General features: G+C 36.9%; 1 protein-coding gene across 3 annotated transcripts in view; it reads left to right on the forward strand.

The window, feature by feature from the left end:
* The window catches only part of LOC121158739 (cytochrome b5 reductase 4), a 79,840-nt gene that overhangs the window by 43,084 nt on the left and 21,082 nt on the right, over positions 1-15,674 (forward strand). For 2 of the 3 annotated variants that reach the window (XM_040983703.1, XM_040983705.1), the window contains exons 6-10: positions 2,170-2,230; positions 3,494-3,551; positions 5,340-5,433; positions 7,328-7,360; positions 10,145-10,267. In XM_040983703.1, coding sequence (XP_040839637.1) covers positions 2,170-2,230; positions 3,494-3,551; positions 5,340-5,433; positions 7,328-7,360; positions 10,145-10,267 — 369 coding nt within the window. The remainder of the gene's footprint in view (positions 1-2,169; positions 2,231-3,493; positions 3,552-5,339; positions 5,434-7,327; positions 7,361-10,144; positions 10,268-15,674) is intronic. The other variant, XM_040983704.1, reaches the window with a different exon arrangement.

Here is a 15,674-nt window from a genome sequence, read left to right on the forward strand (position 1 = left end):
ACAAACCAACATGCATCCCTATGTTCATTGCAGCACAATCAGTAATTGCAAAAACATGGAAGCAACCGAAATGCCCATCAGCAGAAGATTGGATAAGAAAGCTTTGGTTCATCTACTCCATGGAATACTACTCAGCTATTAAAAAAAACAAAATGCAGTTCTTTGTGGCTAAATGGGCCCAACTGGAAACTATAATGCTAAGGGAAATGAGTGAATCCCAAAAGATTAGATACCACATGTTTGCCTTGATTTAACCTGTAATTTTTTGTTTGGTTGTTGGTTATTTTTTGAACCGGTCATTGATACTGTCTCAACCCAGATGTTTCGAAGAATGGAACTTGCATTATTTTTAACATATTGTCTACCCATTACTATGTCAATTAATTCCATAATGTTGTATATTGATACTGAGGCCTTGTTGGGGCTTTTAACTGACCGGATCTTTACTCTGTTAGACCTATCTTCAGACCATAGAAGGTCTCCCCAAGAGGCCACTGAACTTATCTGGACAATAAGACGCTGAACTTTATGCTAGGCATGTGTTTGCAAGCAATGAATCTCAACTGAACTTGAACTATGGTTATGCAACAAGGTGGAGGAATCCACCATGGGGGGAGGGTTATGGGAGGGGTGGGGGGAATCCCCAGCGCCTATAAAACTGTACTACATAATACAATGTAAGCAACAATAAAAATAGTACCTAAAGCTGCATGAGAATGTAGTATTAAGTTATGGACTGATCTTCAATTTCATCTGATAATTGACACTTCTGTGTTAATGCAAAAGTAACCATTAAGTATAAAGTAATTACTGATGAAGTGAACTTTTCCTTTCCCACTACCTATGGGTTCCAGAACCTTGACTTTGCTGTTGGCTTTCTGTGGATAAATTGCGTTTAGCTAATAACTCAGTTAAAGTGGCTTTAGCAGTCTACAAATGATTAGGCCAGTACCGTTACCACTGAGTCCTGGATCCCATAAGACTGAAAATATATGAAAGTGTTGTTGAAGCAGTTTGCAGAAAATCAGAATTAAAAGACAAGTTCATTCTGATACGGAAACATTTTGAAATCATGCATAGTTTTTCTACCGCATGCATATTCCATGGACTTTTTGAAGCGCTCTCTTGTTTATATCAGATACGTTGTACAATTTGTACTTGTTGGCCTACTTGGAAAGTCTTTGTGCTTCACAATGTGAAGTGGCTGCTTCTGCATCATCATTATAACGACTGCTTAAAATATAGCATAGATATCTTTCATATTCCAATAGAGAGTTGATCCCTTCAAATTGACATTTATTCAGTCAGTTAGCACTTTGAAGAGGAAGACATTGAAACAGGACTGTTTTTTATAAACTAAATCTTAGAGATGCAAACAATGCATTCTTACTTATATAAAGAATACCCAGAGTTCTCTCATATCTCAGTTTTCTAAAACTATTTAGAAACCATAGTTTTATCAGGTACTTTTTAAAAAAATCAATAAAATGATAAAAATAATACCACAAATGGAAAGGATGTGAAACAAGTGAAATCTCAAATTGTAACTTACTTCAGCCATTTTGGAAAGTTGTTTATCAGTCTTGGCTAAAGCTCAGCATACATAGACCCTATAAATTCACTAGAAATATAGATGCATATTCTTTGTGATAGTACATATGTACAAGAATGAGGCAGCACCTCACACAGTCTTAAGTCCATCAACAAGAGAATGAATAAATTGTAGTATATCCATACAATATGCTTCTAAGTATCAAAAAAGAACAAATTACTGTTGCATTCAGGAGCATGAAGGAAATTTCAGAAAATTGTAGGTTTGATTTATTGCTTGTACAGTCATGTTTGCCAAAGCAGCTGTAGTGTCTAAGGTCTAACAGAAAAGCAAGATCATTGAAAATATATGTGTTGTCATCCCATAAAGATCAGACACAGGACTAGTTATGGTGTTAGAATGGTGGTTACCTTCTCTAGGAACAGGAGTGACAATAAATAGCACAAAGTGGGTATTGGCTATTGGGTGTGTTTCATCTTATGAAAATTGAGCAATACATTTATGTTTCATTATGTATATATGCCATATTTCAGTAACAAGTTAATTGAGATGCTAAAAATGTTTCACTGCTGTATAAATGAATTCAGGCTTTTTTGTTTTGTTTTTCTTTGATGTAGGCATGCTTCCCAAGAGCCCTGTGACAGATCCACTTCCCAAAGAAGCGCCTAGTTCTCCAAGGTATGTACCATTGTTTTACATGTATAGAACTAAACCAGTTCCACACAGAAATGCATGCATTTTTTAAAAAGGGGTATTGCGGATCAATTATGTTACTGGAGAATGATAATGAGCTGATATATGATGTGAATTTTATGTATAGCTGAAATATGGTGCATTTTTAACACCAACACTTTAAAAATTGTTTAAAAAATTTTCTCTGAGTGTAAAATAACACACATTCATGATGGAAAAATTGGAAAATACAGAAAAGTACAAAAGGAAATGACAAAATACATTGTAATCCCCAGATTTCGTATGTGTACTTTTTCATTTTATTTATTCCTTTCATGTGGGTATACATAGTACTTATTTCCATAGTATTCTGTTTTTATTAAATTTCTATTGTAACATTCTATGAGTAATTTGCTATTATTAACTACTGTGAAATCATTTTTGGTCTATATTCCATTATATGGCTATATTAGAATTAACTGTTCTGTTACTTGTATATCTAGTTTATTTTAATCATTTTTTAGTGGAAATCTCTCAAAATGTATTAAGCACTGTCTTAAACAATACATATCTTTTTGTTAATGACTCTTCAAATATCCTTTGAATTAGGTGTGTTTTCTGTCCCTCTTTCTCTTACCAACTCTCTCTTACTTGCCAGCCTCTATTCTAAAGAGCAGCATCCTGCTGTATTAATAATAAAGCTTTTTGGTAGACTAGTGTAAGAGGATAGGCATGCCCCGCTAAGTTCACCTGTGGTGTGTTCAGTAGGTGGTAAGAACAAAACCAGTATCCCTTTGATCAGTAGCAATGTATGGCAACACAGAAACTTAGTTGCACTTACTGTCCACCCACCAAACAGCCTTGATGAATTGATTTCTTTTATAGTAATGGGTTTGTGATAGGCAGGAAGAAGGTAGTAAATGCAGACTCCTTCATTTCATTAAAAAGTATTTTGTTATTGCTCTACTAAAAGATGATTTTATTAAGGAAATATGTAACTTATATAAAAAGTATCTTGTCAGTATAACTTTGTTTTTATTCAAATAGTTAGAAGTGTAAAATTTTAAATTTAAAAATAGTTATTACCTATGAAATGAAGACCATAACATGGTAATATCACTATTTACAAGAAGCCAAATCTGGAGAAATGTAGTTTTCAGGGTAAATTTTGAAAGATTTAATGATTTAAATATAATATACGTTCATTTAGTATATGTAATTATTTAATAATATGTTATAATTATTTTTCTTTTCTTAATATTTTTATAGCTATGATTGGTTCCAAACAGACTCTTTAGTCACCATCGTCATATATACTAAACAAAAGGTAATACATTTTTATGTTAAAAATTTAAAAATAAATGACATGTCACTTGTATACTAGGCTCTTTTCTAAGCACCTATAATATGATAATGTATTTACTTAACACTGTTTCTACCAGGTAGATACTAGTGCTATCCTGTTCTACAGATTAGGAAATATGAAGAGAATAAGTAATTGGCTCAAAGTCACAAAATAAGCAGTAGATCTACCATTTGAACCCTAACACTCTGTTCTAGGACATCAGCTTTAAAACCTTGTGCCATCTTTTCTTAAAAAGCTAGACTAATATTTTATGTGATTTTATTAAAGACTTGGATAACAAAAGTAAATCCCAATGAACTTCTTCCTAAAAACAAATTTCCTCAGTATAATTTGTAATTACACAAACCGTAGAGCTGTGTCTAGTATGTTAAGTCACTAGTAGTGTTGAGATACCACTTTGAAACTGAAGTCAAGGAAGTAATTTATTTACTGATGTCTAGTGTAGCACTTTCTTGAGGTGAGGCACTGTCTTAGACATTAGGGATCAGCCACAGAACTCTTGCTTCATGAGGCTTACTCTTCCACTGGAAATCCTATAAAATCCCCAAATGCATCGCTCCGGCAGCTGTTGAGGCTCCCACATTGGAGGAACAATTCAGATTTGTAGACAAATTCTGGAAGCTAAGAGCTTTCAGAATTCCTGCTGCCTTGTGTGGTGGCAGAACCACCCTGAGCTGGTAGGTTTCTCTGGTTTGTGCAGCATGATCTGACTGTGCTGCAGCAATGACTGGCTTTGAGTTAGGCATTGTAGTACAGCAGACTTAGCCCCTTCTTAAGATAGCCACAGCCAATATTGGAGTGCCTAGATTCTAGTGTCTGCAGTTCCAATCCTGCTCCTCTAAATGGGTACCCTGTGAGACAGCAGGTAGTGGTTCAAGTACTGGGTTCATGTGGTAGACCTGAATTGATTTTCTGGCATCTGACTGCCTTACTAGCACTGGCTGTTTTGAGTATCTGGAGAAATGAACCAGTAGATGAAAGATACCATTCTGATGTTCTGCCTTTCAAATAAGTAAATGCTGGGAGAGTTGGGGGAAAAACCTATACCTGATAGCCATACATCCAAGAGGACTAGAGACCTGTTTGTCCTTTCTCCCACTCATTCGTTAGTCTAAAACCAAGAACAGAAAACCTAGGGAGGTGTGGGTCCACTGCCATTGATAATATCGAGGTTGTACACAGGGAAGATGGCTGAAGGAAAGGGGAAGGTTTCTACAGGAAATAATGAGTTTACTATGACATAGATGATGAGAAAATGCCTTCCACCAATGCTATATTGTTTTTAGAGACAGTCTAAAATTTTGCTACTGGGTTGGTTTTCTTGTTTTGTTTCATATAGGCTGAGGTGGAGAGGTTATATAGTTTGCCACATCAAACAATAGTGGAAGGTGAAAGTGAGCACAAATACTCTGTTTTCTCGTATGCTTAAAATTTTGTTTTTACAATGTTACTTATCTAGCAAATAGTTGTCAAGTATCTTCTAGTTGTTAGTCTCTCAAGTGTAGCGGTCTGAAAAAAGTGATGAAGGCAGATATTAACAGGCATGAATATGTAGTTAAATTTGTTGTATATGTGCTTTGAAGGAGAATAGGGTTGAAAGAGAGAGAAAAAACAGTAATAACACAGATTTAGCTTGAGAGTTCTGTAAAGAAACCCAGTGTGAGATTTCGTTGATCATCTCACACATGTAATTGTGGAAGCTTGGAAAATTTTTACTTTATAATTTTTGTTTTTCGCTTTCTATTCAAGGATATCAGTTTAGACTCAGTAATAATTGATCATCAGGGTGACTCCATTAGAGCAGAAGTAATTGTCAAGGACTATTCATATCTTTTGCATATTGGTGAGTATGCTTTTATTAAATGAAGCCACCCCCAATTTTCTTTAATTATTCAATAACTTTGTCTGTGGTCTAGGTCACTATATATTTTGTCTCCTATTTGTGGTTTATTGCATGTTTTTAATCTTCTAATTTTTTGCTTATACTAATAATGGTGCTAGCAAATGATGGTTAGCCCTTAAACCTTTCCAAGTTTAAGCAATCAGATACTATCAAAATCAGTTTATGAAATCTTTGTTGGCCCAGATTTGGTAAGTGACTTATACTTTACACCCACAAGGGAGTCTCCTGTGCCTACTGAGCACCCATCACTAGGTGGCCACTCCAGCCTGGTCTATTTCTTGCCAGCTCCATCATGGGAAGTCAGAGGTCACAACAAAGCAGTCTGGACTGCAAGTCTGTGTTGTATCGTCATCTGCTTGTCGTTTCATGAATGAAAAGAAACCAAACAATTTACTCCATCAGTGTTGAGAGATTACAGATCAGAGGAAAGAAATCACTGAAATTCAGGTATCAAAAAACCAGATTCCTAACTTCTCACCCAATATGCACTTGCCTGTAAGGTTCATTGCTTTCCCCTTTTATAACATTGACTTTGTTCTGGTTAAAAAGTAGAGCAAAGGCTGAAATTCTCAGACTTCAGTGATACAAGTTTCTGTTCAGTGCTTGACTATATTAATGAAATTCACTTAGTTTTTGAAGAAACCTGTGCAGCATCTGTTTTTTGTTGTTGTTGTTTTTGTTTTTGTTTTTCAAATACTTTGTCGCTAATTTTGTTCACACTGCGGCTAAAACTTTGGCTGCTCTGCCTGGCTGGAACTGCAGCTGGACCTGCTCTAGAAGCAATAACCTAGAGTTCCAACAAGAGCATTCCCAGATAGCACTAAGATGGGACTAGTGGAGATTCCAAAGAAGGAGACACTAAATGCCAGCATAATCTAAGCTAAGTGTTGATTAGGGAACTGGATGCAGAGGTCTGCAGCAGAAAAAGAAGTGTGCTACCTACAGGTACCTGAAACAAGGAGATCAGATGATAGAGGTTTTAGAGAGTTTCAAGCGTTTGGCTCAAGGCTGGGGCCAGCTTGTGTCAATGTTTTAAGCAACAGCTTTACCTGCATTAACAGTGCCTTGGAACGCAATGGCCCAGGCTTATGTTTAAGCCTACTGAGGAAAACATGCTGATGGGTGGGTCACAGAATAGTTAAGGTATTTTGTGCTTTTCAGTCAGAACAGATAAAAAGTGGACGGTCCTGTGAGATACAGCATTAGTACATGTATTAAAAAATAAATAAATGAGTAAGTAAAACACAGAAACTTAATTACTAATATTGTATTGAAAGGAAATTCTGAAGTGTAGTATAAACTATAGAAAAGATGTTTGGATAAGTATTCCTTGCATTTCCTTTCAGAATATAAGTTCCATAAGCTAGAGGTTGCTCTTTCATTGGCTCTTGTATCCATTATGCCTGGACAGTACCTGGTACATACAGACTCTAAGAATTTATTTGATCAGCAGTTAGGTGGATCTCCAGCTTTAAAAAATAATAGGAAAAGAGAAGTGAGGCTAGACCCAGGCCTGTCTGTCTGTTTATATTTGCTCATAGACACACCCTGAGGCTTGCATGCTGCAGGTGCTATCTCTCAGGGTAGCCTTCTCCCTTTGTGGTTTGTTGGATTGTCTTGGGACCTTGCTTGGACTAATGGGAGTTCTCCACTTACAACCAGGAATGAATTTGGCTTTCCATTACAATGGAGTATAGTTTTTTTCTTCTTGATCTCTCAGGATGTTTTACTTGTCTTGACAGATTTGGAATAGTACTTAAAATACTCAAATGATCTTGGCTTTCATAAACTATATGAATTGAAGCTGGATTTTAACTTTGTTTTTCTATCCTAGGGCTATGCCATGACGTTCAGGAAGATTTTTCTGGTAAGCTAGCAAAAAAAAAATTGTATGTCTACACATACATATATAAAGAAAAAGTGACATTTGTTTTATTTTTCATGTGTATATTTTTATGTGGCAAAATAAAGGTATGATTTTTTAATATAAATGTATATGTTAATTCTTAATTCAGCTTTTAGGGGTTTTTTTCCCCTTTTATGTCCCCATTCCTTAAATTTTTTTTTTTACTTACTTAAAACTATTTCATATCCTTTCCATTCTTCCTTTCTTCCTTGTCTTTGCCCTGCTGCTGACACACAGTTTATAGAAATGTACTAGGCCAAATATCTCTTAGCTGTTTGTATTCCATTGTTTATGTCGATAGAGCATATTACTAATCATGAATATTGCTACATATCAGTGCGCACAGCATAGATTTTGCACAAGGCTTATCATATAATGGTGATTTCTTACTTCCAGGTACTGGCAGAATATATAAGACAAGGTTAGAAAGTTGGTGAAAATGGATTAAATGGATACATTTATTTTGATGAAAAAAAATGTTTTAATTTACGTGTAGATTATTTTCAAGGTTTATATCCATGAATCTTTCGACTCTCTTGTATTTTACTTGATGAGTGTCTCCCCTTTTCTGTATAAGCCTAGTAGATTTTGTAAATTATACTCTTAAAAATTAAGGAGCATATTTCACATTGAAATCAGTGCACATTGAACTGTTTTTTTTAAAGATTTATTTATTTTTATTGGAAAGTCAGATATACAGAGAGGAGGAGAGACAGAGAGGAAGATCTTCCATCCGATGATTCACTCCCCAAGTGAGCACAACAGCCGATGCTATGCCAATCCAAAGCCAGGATCCAGGAACCTCCTCCAGGTTTGCCACACGGGCTCAGGGTCCCAAGCTTTGGGCCATCCTTGACTGCCCTCATAGGCCACAAGCAGGGAGCTGGATGAGAAGAGGGGCTGCTGGGATTAGAACCGGCGCCCATATGGGATCCTGGCGAGGACTTTAGCCGCTAGGCCACAGTGCCAGGCCCCTGAACTGTTTTAATTTTTTTAAAAGATTTACTTGTCTATTTGAAAGGCAGAGAAAGACACACACACACAGACACAAAAGGAGAGAGGAAGAAAGAAAAAAGATTGTCCATCCATGGGTTCACTATCCAAGTTGCCAGGGCTTGACTGAGCTGAAACCACCAGCCTAAAACTCCAGCCGAGACTCTCACATAGGTGGCATGGATCCAAGCACTTGGATCCTCTTCTGTTCTTTTCCCAGCCATATCAGCAGTGTGCTGGATCAGAATTGGAACAGCACATGAGCACCAAACTGGAACTCATGGAATGTAGGTGGACAGACAGATGGCAGTTTACCCTACTATGCCACAATGCCAGCTCCTATCTAATCTATTTTTACAAAGTATTTGGTTATTGTGAACAGTGTTTGCTTACACTCCTGAACAACAGTAAGTTTTTGGCTTTTTTTGTTTGCTTATTGTGTTTTTTGTTGTTCTTTTGTTACTATTATTTTTCTGGTTTTCATGTGTTGATATCATAACCTAATGGAGTGTTAAACCTGTAGGGGGGAAATGTATAGAATAAAATTGTAAAAATGTAAAAAATAAATAAATTGGCTTCTAAACCAGTTAAGACTACAAAAAGTTGTTAAATTAATAGTCCCATGTTTACAGTGAGAAAAAAGATGCTTTGTTTCTAAACAAAAGTGACATGTGCTTTAGATCTTTTAATATATTCAATTTATAAAACTGAAATCAGTGTAAGAAAGTGTATGTATTATTATTATATCCATATTTCTAGTTTAATCATCTTAGAAATATAATTTTAATTATCAAAAATTCACATAAACTTATTTCACCTTATATTTGCTTGGAATATGTTTCCCTGAGTTTCTTACATTTATTAAACATAATATTAGTCAGTGAAATCTATTTTTGAGGTTCCTACAAGGAATTTTAACGGTGCAAGTCAAATTTGCTTTTGTGGCTAATATGTGTAAATCAACCCTTTAAAATTTTTTGGCTGTAAATTGGTTAGTTTTCATGGCTGTATCTGAGCATATATGAAGACTAGTAATACGAGATGTTTTCAGAAAGTTCACAGAATGCAAATTTTATGAATAAAAGGTTTGGTTGCAATTATCTGGCAACAAAATTATCCTTTGAGTCTTTCCTTTTCCATGAACTTTTTGACCCATGGACTTTTTTTTTTTTTTAAAGATTTATTTTTATTATTTTTTCATTGGAAAGGCGGATATACAGAGAGGAGAGACAGAGAGGAAGATCTTCCGTCCTATGATTCACTCCCCAAGTGAGCGCAACGGGCCGATACTATGCCGATCCGAAGCCAGGAGCCTCTTCCGGGTCTCCCACGCGGGTGCAGGTTCCCAAAGCTTTGGGCCGTCCTCGACTGCTTTCCCAGGCCACAAGCAGGGAGCTGGAAGGGAAGCGGGGCCGCCGGGATTAGAACCGGCGCCCATATGGGATCCCGGGGGTGCAAGGCGAGGACCTTTAACCACTTGCGCCACCACGCCGGGCCCGACCCATGGACTTTTTGAAGTAGACTTTTGCATACTGGTTTGACCTTGATAAACTACTTCGGATCAGAAGTTTACATAAGTTAGATTTGTAAGGAATAAACATTTTCAATGAATATATTAACAAACTTATCTATCTCACTAGTGATCAACATTGCTTATGTTAGATCAGAACATTTGGACTGTTTGAAAAAGATGATTTTGAAAGTAACATATTCAGTATCAATGAGTGCAAATAAATACTGTTTTCTTTCCAGTGCGGGTTATTGAGAATGTGGGAAAAATAGAAATTATTCTAAAAAAGAGAGAAAATACTTCTTGGAAGTGTCTTGGTCGTCCCCTGGAGAATGATAATTCACTAATTCCAAAGAAAGATAGAGGTATGCCTGCTGTTACTTTATTATGTTAGCTTAATATTGCAAAATTGTTATACTTGTGACACCAGAGTTTGGAACATCTGGTTTGTACCATCTGAGGGGTCTTTGTATCTCACTGTAGAAGGCTTGAAAAGATGTGTGTGCCATCATTTTTTTTCATAGATGTTAGATTTCAGATTTAAAGATTTGAGCAGTATTGAAAAAAGATTTTTTTTCCTTTGTTCTTTTTTTTTTAAGATTTATTTTTATTGGAAAGTCAGATATACAAAGAGGAAAAGAGAGAGGAAGATCTTCCATCTGTTGATTTACTCCCCAAGCAACTGCAACAGCTGGAGCTGAGCCATTCCGAAGCCAGAAGCCTGGAGCCTCCTCTGGGTCTCCCTCATGGGTTCAGGGCTGTCCTCAACTGCTTTCCCAGACCACAATCAGGGAGCTGGATAGGAAAGTGAAGCCATCAGGATTAGATCCAGCTCCCATATGGGATCCCAGTGCATGAAAGGCTAGGACTTTAGCCCCTGGACTTCTGCACCTGGCTCTTTTTTCCTTTTTAAGAGTCAGAGTGACTGACAGAGACCAGAACACCAAGAAGTCAAGTACTACTTCACTGCCCAAATTCCTGCAGTTAGTGAGGCTAGGCCCTGCCAGAGGTGGAAGCCAGGGATGCAATCCAGATCTCCCAGTCAGTGTCAGGGGCTCAGCCCCTTGAGACGTGCTACTCCTCAGGGTACACACAGCAGGAAGCTTGGCGTGGGAGCAGAACCAGGAACTGAATTCAGGCACTCTGGCATGGGATGTGAGCATTCCGTGTGGAATCCTATTCACTGGAAGGAACACCTTCCCTTGGACTTAGGCTTGTGTCCTACTACTTACTCCTTCAGTTGGTTTTTTTTTTTAGACGATGCAAAAGCAAGTTTAGGTTAATGCTTCATTTGCACATCTGATTTTTTTTTTCTTCCATTAAAGATTTGTTCACTGTTTTTCTGCTCAAGTAAGCCAGTTCCTTACTTTACTCCTAAAGGATGATACCGTGTTTACTTGATAGCTTTTCATCTGAATTTGACATACATAGAAAACAGTGTGTCTTACATTTGTTTTGCTTGATGAAATTTCACAGAAGGCACATACCCTATGTTTTCACTTTTTTAGAAAAGATTTATTTATTATTATTGGAAAGGCAGATATATAGAGAGGAGGAGAGACAGAAAGAAAAATATTCCGATTGCTGGTTCATTCCATAAGTGGCCAGAGCTAAGCTGATCCAAAGCCAGGAGCCAGGAGCCTCCTCAAGGTCTCCCTCGTGGAGACAGAGTTCCAAGGCGCTGGGCCATCCTTTACTGCTTTCCCAAGCCACAAGCAGGAAGCATAAGGGAATTTGAGCAGCTGAGACATGAACCACTGCCCATATGGGTTGGGCTCCTGGTGCATTGCAAGGCAAGGATTTAGCCATAGGCTATCACACCAGGATTCCCTCCCCCCCCCCTTTTTTTTTCTTTAATTTTTCTATTCCATGATACAGTTAGAACTTCTCTTTTCAATTAATTTGGTAGGATTTGCTCTTTGTTCCAAGTGTTTTGAAAACACTCAATGATGTGCCGTAGTATTAATCTGTTTTTTCTTCCTTCATATTGAGTGTTCAGCCTTTGTGCTGATCTTTTCAATACTAAAACTTAGGACTTTAAATTCTGAGAAATAGCATCATCTTCTCTCCATGCTCTGTTTTTGCTTGTTAAAAGTACTCTTGTGTTGAACCACCTTAATCAGTCCTCCGATTTTAACTTTTCTCTTTTTATTTTCACTATTTTCCTTTTGTTTTGTTTTGTAGATTTCTTTAGTTGTGTTTTCAAACTTTTTTATTGAGTTACTCATTTCTACTTATACTTTAAACTTCTAAGAATTCTTTTGATATCTGTTTCTCTTAGCATTTTATTAACTTGTCTTTTTAAGAATTACTGATAGTGATTTAGGGTTTTCCTTTCACAGCTTTCACAGTGTGCCTGTTACCTGCCCACTCCCACATACACACTCACACACACATTTGTTGTTCAGTGCTTGTTCTGGTGTCTCATACTAAATGCTTTGTTTGAATATTTGCTTCTCATGCTTGACTGTTTGTGTCTTCTGGTAGGACTCTAAATGCTGACTAGAAACTACATGTGAGTGTTGCTTATGAATGATAATATAAATGGTAATTTTAGGAGATCCATATCAGGATATCTTTTTTCACAATTCTAAAAATACATTTATAGATAAATTTCAGAAAAAAATCCAGACAGTCTTATTTTGAGTACAAATTATATATTTTAGACACCGTGTTATAAAACAAACAAAAATAAGAAATTATTTCCCGAGTAAAAGAGAGAGAACCTCGGAATAGGAGACTGAAGGATATTTTTATACAGATAGGGTCAGCAAGCACATTATATGTACGCTAAACATATATTATGGAAATTCCAAGTGAACAGATGCAGATGAAGTTGATCTTGAACAATTACTTTAAGGCATCTAAAGTTGAAATCCACGACTTTAAAAAAAAATGAGATGTAACAAAACACAAAGCAGTGAAGGACTTTCTGTATCATTACTGAAAATGTTATGTCAGACATTTTTCAGTTTGTAATGGAAGAAAAATGATGTGGTTTATGAGGAAATTCGAACAGGTTAACTATATGAGAGCAGGAGACTGAATTTTGTCATATTGTGTAGGGAACTAGGACACAGGAATGCTAGTGTAGGCCAGCAGATCTTAAGAAAGAAAGAGGCAGTGAAAGTAAGGAGACTTTTTAGATTGAAATCTTCTGCCCTGAAATTACCTGACTTATCTAGTGATTGAAAAACGGCAAGCCAGATAAAAGCCTGGTCCAAGAAATAAATGACACTGAAAACCAAAGCTGACCTCCTTTTGGATATGGAATGATCAGGGCTTCAGTATTCATTTCTGAAACTTGCTAAGGCTTTCCGCGAATTCTGAGATATAAAGTGTGATAGGAACAAGAAAGCTTTAATTTAAACAGGAAGAGTAAGAATGGGGAAAAAACAGCAAAGAAAGCAAGGTTTGACTATTGTGCTGTGAAATTGGAGCCTTGGGTATTATTTTTCAGTGAGGTGATTTTATTTGTTCGAAGTAGCAAAAGTAATTTTCTTTTCTTGTTAAATGACGGGAAAACTGTAATTATTTTACTAACAAAATTAATTTTTACACTATCAAAGGATTATACTCAATTTGTTCTCAGTAATCTGAAACATAGCCTATCATGTAGTTTCTAGGATTTCAATATGTGTTGCCAGTAGTAACTTTTATGATATAATTTGTTGAGTTTTCTTAGTTTGAAAATAAACATTTACACTAAAATCTTTTTACACTTTAGTTGTTGGAAAAGGAGAGACAGATAAGGGTTTTCCTTCTTCTGGTTCATTCTCTAGATGGCCCCAATGACCAGGCTGGCCAGGAGCTCTGTGCAGCCATCCAACACTTAGGCCATCTTCCACTGCTGTTCTCAGGCGGTTAGCAAGGAGCTAGATTGAAGTGGAGCAGGCACAAAACAAACAGATTCCCATATGGGATTTTGTCATTATTAGTAGCATGCTGCAGTTCTGGCCATAGTTGAAAGTTTTTTGTACAATGTCATCTCATATTGCATCTGTTATTTTCTTACATAAAAGATGCAAGTTCTTTCAGAGAAGAAAAACTGCTGTTTTGCTTTTGCCTTTAATCCATATGTAATAAATTAGCAAAGATAATTTAGAATATTAGAACAAGGTAAGCATAGAAGTGTTCAAATTTAGTGACAGTATTGCTAGAGTACTTTGTCTGAGGGCCCCATTAAATCCAATCTCAGAGAAAAAGCTGCTTTTCTTCTATTTTATGACTCTGAAATATCCCTATTTTTGAAAGATTCAGGTAGTAAATCAAATAGAGGCAGTAAAACATTTTAATACATTTCATGGTTTTTTAAAGAGATTTATTTTTATTTGAAAGACAGTTTTTTACAGGAGAAGAAGAGACAGAGAGAGGGATCTTCCACCTTCTGGTTCACTCTCCAAATAGTTTCAACAGCCAGAGCTGAGTTGATTCAAAGCCTGGGAGCCAGGATGGGTACAAGGTACCCTTCCTGTTCTCCAGCGTGGTACAAGGGCCTAAGGCCTTGAACCATCCTCAAAAGTGGAGCATCTGGGATATGAACTGACACATATGTGGGATGTCAATGCTTGCAGGCTGAGGATTAGGCTGGTATGCTACCATGCCAGCCCCTTTAATGAATATTTTAAAGATTTATTCATTTATTTTATTTTTGAAAGGCGGAGTTATAGAGAGAGAAAGAGAGATCTTCCATCCACTGGTTTACTCCTCAAATAGGCCACCATGGCCTAAACCGGCTCGTCTGAAACTGTGAGCTTGGGTCTTCTTCTGGGTCTCCCAAGTGGATGCAAGGGCCCAAGCACCTGGACCATATTCCATTGTTTTTCCAGGCACATTAGTAGGAAGCTGGATTGGATGTAGAGCATCCGCGACATGAACCACCACCCATATTTGATGCCAGTGTCACAGGCCGCAGTTTTACCCCTAATGCCACATCCTGGCTCCTATAAGTATTTTAACAGTAGTATTTGTGCATTGACGTTATCTCCTTAGAAGAAACAGTAAGGACCCATATGCCTTGGCTCTATTGTGTGAACTATGGCAAACTCTAAATGGTATATTTTTGGAGTTCAATAGCGTTAGGCTATAGTTTTTTTTTCTATGTGGTCCTGTCTAGGTATTCATATATATGAGCATGTTTTAGATGTTTCTTTCACAAACACTGTCTTTCCAAATTGATAGGTCCACTAATTGGTTTAGGGAGTTATTTCAATAATAAGTGAGAAACGATAGACTAAATTAAAGCATAAGTAAAGAATATTTAGGCAAGTGAATGATAAAAGAAAGCTATGGAAGGGTATTATTAGTACAAATAGCAGAGAATTTAGGATATTGAAGAAGAGATATGCCTGAAAGGAATCTTGATTTAATGAGGTAGTTCCTTAATGGGCATTAAATGATCAGTTGGTAGTTATAACGTGTGGAAGAATATTCTATACATATTTATGTGGTACTATGTTAAAAATCAGTGGAAAGTTGCTGAAGAATGATGTGCTCCTCTAGAATATGATCCCCAGACTTTTTAAAAAAGATTTATTTATTTTTATTGGAAAGGCAGATATACAGAGAAGAGGAGAGAGCGCGAGGAAGATTTTCTGTCCAATGGTTCAGTCCCCAAATGAACACAACAGCTGGAGCTGAGCCAATCCGAAGCCAGGAGCCAGGATCTCTTCCAGGTCTCCCACACAAGTGCAGGGTCCCAAGGCTTTGGGCCATCCTCAACTGCTTTCCCAGGCCACAGCAGGGAGATGGATAGGAAGCAGGGTTGTCGGG

This window comes from Ochotona curzoniae, unplaced genomic scaffold, assembly GCF_017591425.1.
Source record: "Ochotona curzoniae isolate NIBS_2020 unplaced genomic scaffold, NIBS_Ocur_1.0 contig_3819, whole genome shotgun sequence".
Classification (NCBI taxonomy): Eukaryota; Metazoa; Chordata; class Mammalia; order Lagomorpha; family Ochotonidae; genus Ochotona; species Ochotona curzoniae.